The sequence below is a fragment of the Stegastes partitus genome, unplaced genomic scaffold (assembly GCF_000690725.1).
Source record: "Stegastes partitus isolate 25-593 unplaced genomic scaffold, Stegastes_partitus-1.0.2 Scaffold1755, whole genome shotgun sequence".
Lineage (NCBI taxonomy): Eukaryota > Metazoa > Chordata > Actinopteri > Pomacentridae > Stegastes > Stegastes partitus.
The window spans coordinates 11805-15242 of NW_007579486.1; the positions used below are offsets into that span (position 1 = coordinate 11805).

The 3438-nt window shown below is 43.7% G+C and overlaps 1 protein-coding gene across 1 annotated transcript in view; it reads right to left on the minus strand.

Annotated features, from left to right (window-relative positions):
• The window catches only part of ephb6 (eph receptor B6), a 63285-nt gene that overhangs the window by 9060 nt on the left and 50787 nt on the right, over window positions 1-3438 (minus strand). Inside the window, 3 exon segments of the mRNA XM_008302080.1 lie at window positions 2038-2093; window positions 2190-2304; window positions 3239-3401. Of these exon segments, the coding sequence (XP_008300302.1) occupies window positions 2038-2093; window positions 2190-2304; window positions 3239-3401 (334 nt within the window).

Here is a 3438-nt window from a genome sequence, read left to right on the forward strand (position 1 = left end):
ACGTCACCGTGTACTGTTACTGGCAGCGGTACCTTGTCGTAGTATCTGAGCTGGTACTCCAGGATGTCTCCGTTGGGCCGGTCGGGCTGCGGCCAGGACAGAGTGATGGAGTCCGGGGCCCGGCTCAGCTGGTGCATCATAGGAACTGTACTGGGAACTGTGGGAGGCGAAGAGATGGTCCAGTTAATCAGGGATCAGTCTGTCACTAATCATTAAAAATAAAGAAAAAAATTCAGCCTCTTGGATTTACATGAAATATGTACAGCATAAATCTGGTCTTTTATTTTAGATTATTTTAGATATCAAATCAACCGTCAACCAACTTCCAGCAGGTTATTTTCTGGAGTTTTAAATTGGAAAAATGTATTTTCTCAGTGACATTTATTCTACTTTCTACCAATATTTTAGTTTTTGTGTTAAAACCTGCTCAATCAGATATAAAAATTCACCAGAAAATTTCTTTAATTTCATGTTTGTGACCAAATATTACAGATTAAAAGTGTTCTACATGTTTAGTTTTGTATTATTGTGACCTGCAGCTACACGTGGTTCAGAAAACATCACTGGTTCACTTCTGCTTTATCGGTTTTTAGTTAATGAGCACAAAGATTTTCACGACAGCTTCATTTTTTTTTCATATTTCACCTCATCCATAATCAGAGAATATTTGATCTACTTGTCCGATATGACAGATTCTGAATCAGCGACATGATGAGAAATAACAGAGAACATTTCAGGTTTTTATCTTTAATAGTTCCTCAGATGTTGTTCAAACTAATTTCAACGTGAGGAAAAAAAAGAACCTGCTGAAAGTGAGTCGACGGGAGATTTTAAAAATATTTTATCTCAACAAGAACTTCACATATCAAGATAAGATTTCGCAGATACTATTTTAAATATCTGTCTTTTATGATAAAGACGTTTTAGCTGGTGGAGCAGAACTGTGGATGGTTTAAGGTGGAGATCGACCACCACCACCAGGGGGCAGTGTTAGTCAAACGAGGATCAACGTGGAGTTCTATCGGATCAGGATCCAGTTACAGGAAACTTTCCACTCATTTAATCAATAAACTCTGAGAGCACAGGAGAAGATTTTAGATAATTTAGCCTCTTCAGAGCTCCAATCAATCGCGGGAAGCCGTATGAAGCCTCCGTCGCTGTGCACAAAGCCTCATTCTGCTGCTCTCTCTCTCTCTTTGTCTTCCCGTCTCTCATTTGTCCCTTTCTTCCACCGTGACCATAATGGGACCTGACAGGATGTGGTAACCTCGAGCAACCTCCCGTCCAGCGAGCGGAGCGACGGAGCACCAGCCCTCCCAGACAGAACACACAAACCTCGTCCTCCATGGCTCTGGGCCTCACCTGACTGGCTGGTGGTGAAGTTGATGCTGGTGTATCGGGCGGGAAAAGGGCTCAGAGCCGACACCTCGTTCATGGCCTGCACCTGTCGGACAGGAGGAGGATGCACAGGTGTGACATTCAGAAGGCCTTTTGGTTTTTTTTTACATCTGCTCTGGACACAAAGGCGGCGGCGCTGTGTCAACAAGGAAACGGGAAAAATCTGCCCGAATGAATAAGACATAAGCGATGATTTAGTGCAGCTACGCCGAGCTGAATAATACATGCTGGTGAGTATCTGCTGATGTGGAGCTTAAACTATAAAGCTCGTTATTCAGATCTGTAGCATTCCTCTAAAGAGACGGCACAATAACGCACCAGTAACCTAAAGACTGGATCTAAACAAACAGCTGATTTATAATTTTATAAGCAGTGAGAACTCGGTGTTGTAATTATCTGACTGCTGCTTTACAGACAGTAAAATAAAATCATCCTGTGACGCTTCGCTGTGGTTAGATCCTAATTCATCCTGTCTCCATGTTGGAGGCATTCTGAANAATAATTAAAAATCTGCTTTTAGGAGAAACATGAATTTTCCTGATTTCTTATTTCTACAAATGAAAACCAGCCTTTAACGGTTTCATTGTTTTAAACGTCTGACAAACTAAATGAGCGCCGCCGACCAGCTGATGGACTCACCTCTGTTGCTGATGTAGCGCTGCAGTCGGTCGCTGTACGGACTCTCCCTCCTCTTGCTGCACCAGAACCAGACCGGGTCAGTTTACACACATTAATCAGACACACACACACACACACGCGTGTTAAAGACGTGTTAAAGGAGCAGCACCGACCTGCGGAACACGACCACGACCACGATGGCCGCCACCACCAGCAGGAAGGCGGCGCCGCCCATCACCGAGCCCACCAGCAGGGGCAGCCGGTTCTGGATCTGCTGCGAGTGCTCCTCTGTGGAGGGAATTCAGATTAAACCTGAATGAACGCTGATGCAGAGAGCGGCTGTTAAACATGACTGGAGCTCAGCCGGAGCTCTTCACATCACTTCATTCTTTAACTCGGTGGTCTCACATCTACCTGGTTCACATTTAAAACGACCTTTTGTGTTGTTTTTGCCAATTAGTGTCTCATTTGTGACGTTTCATGTGTGTTTTGGGAACAGTTTGTCTCTTTGTGGTCACGTTGTGTCTCGTTTTTGTCATTTTTTTGGTCTGTTTTTGTCATTTTGCGTCTTGTTTTTGTGGTTTTCTATCATGCTTTTGTAGTTTCGTGTCTTGTTTTGGGGATTTTGTGCCTCAATCGCACCGTTTTGTGTCTCACTTGTGTCATTTTGTCACTTGTTTTTGTCAGTTTCTGCCGTTTGCATCATCACGTGTTGTTTGTGTTGTTTTGTGTCTCGTTTTTGTCATTTTGTTTGTCTGTTCTTGTCATTTTGTAACTCGTTTTAGTGATTTTATGTCTCGTTTTTGTGGTTTTTGATCTCGTTTTTGTCATTTTGCGTCTTGTTTTTGAAGTTTTGTGTCTTTTTTAAATGCGTCTCTTTGTGGTTTTGCCTCCACATTCTACAGATATTTAACTATTTCAGTGTTTTCAGCATCTACAAACTTTTCTTCTGCACTCTGATCATCATGAGTTGGAATCAGGAGGTTGAGAGGTTTTAGTTCTTGACAGAATCTAGTTCATGCAAAAAAAATATTTAAATGATTCATGTAGAATAAAGTGATTCTGAAGGAATATGACAGTTTTCTGGTGATTTTTCATTTGACAACACGCCTCAAACCCAGTTTTGGGGTTCAGAGGGTTCATCAGGCTCCTGGCCATGAATACGTTGAACTCCACCGTTGATCTGAGCGTTGGTGACCCGGTGGTGTGAACGGCTTCGTACCCAGAGGCAGCGTGGTGAAGTAGATGGTGCTGCTGTAGGGGCCGTAGCCGCGCTCGTTTCTGGCTCGGATCTGGAAGGCGTAGATGGACCCCGGGATCAGAGAGGTGACGGTGGCCGTGTTGGTCTCACTGTAGACGCTGAGAGCAGAATCCACGTCTGAGCCCTGATGGACAGAAACGAGGACAGTCAGTAACGAGGAC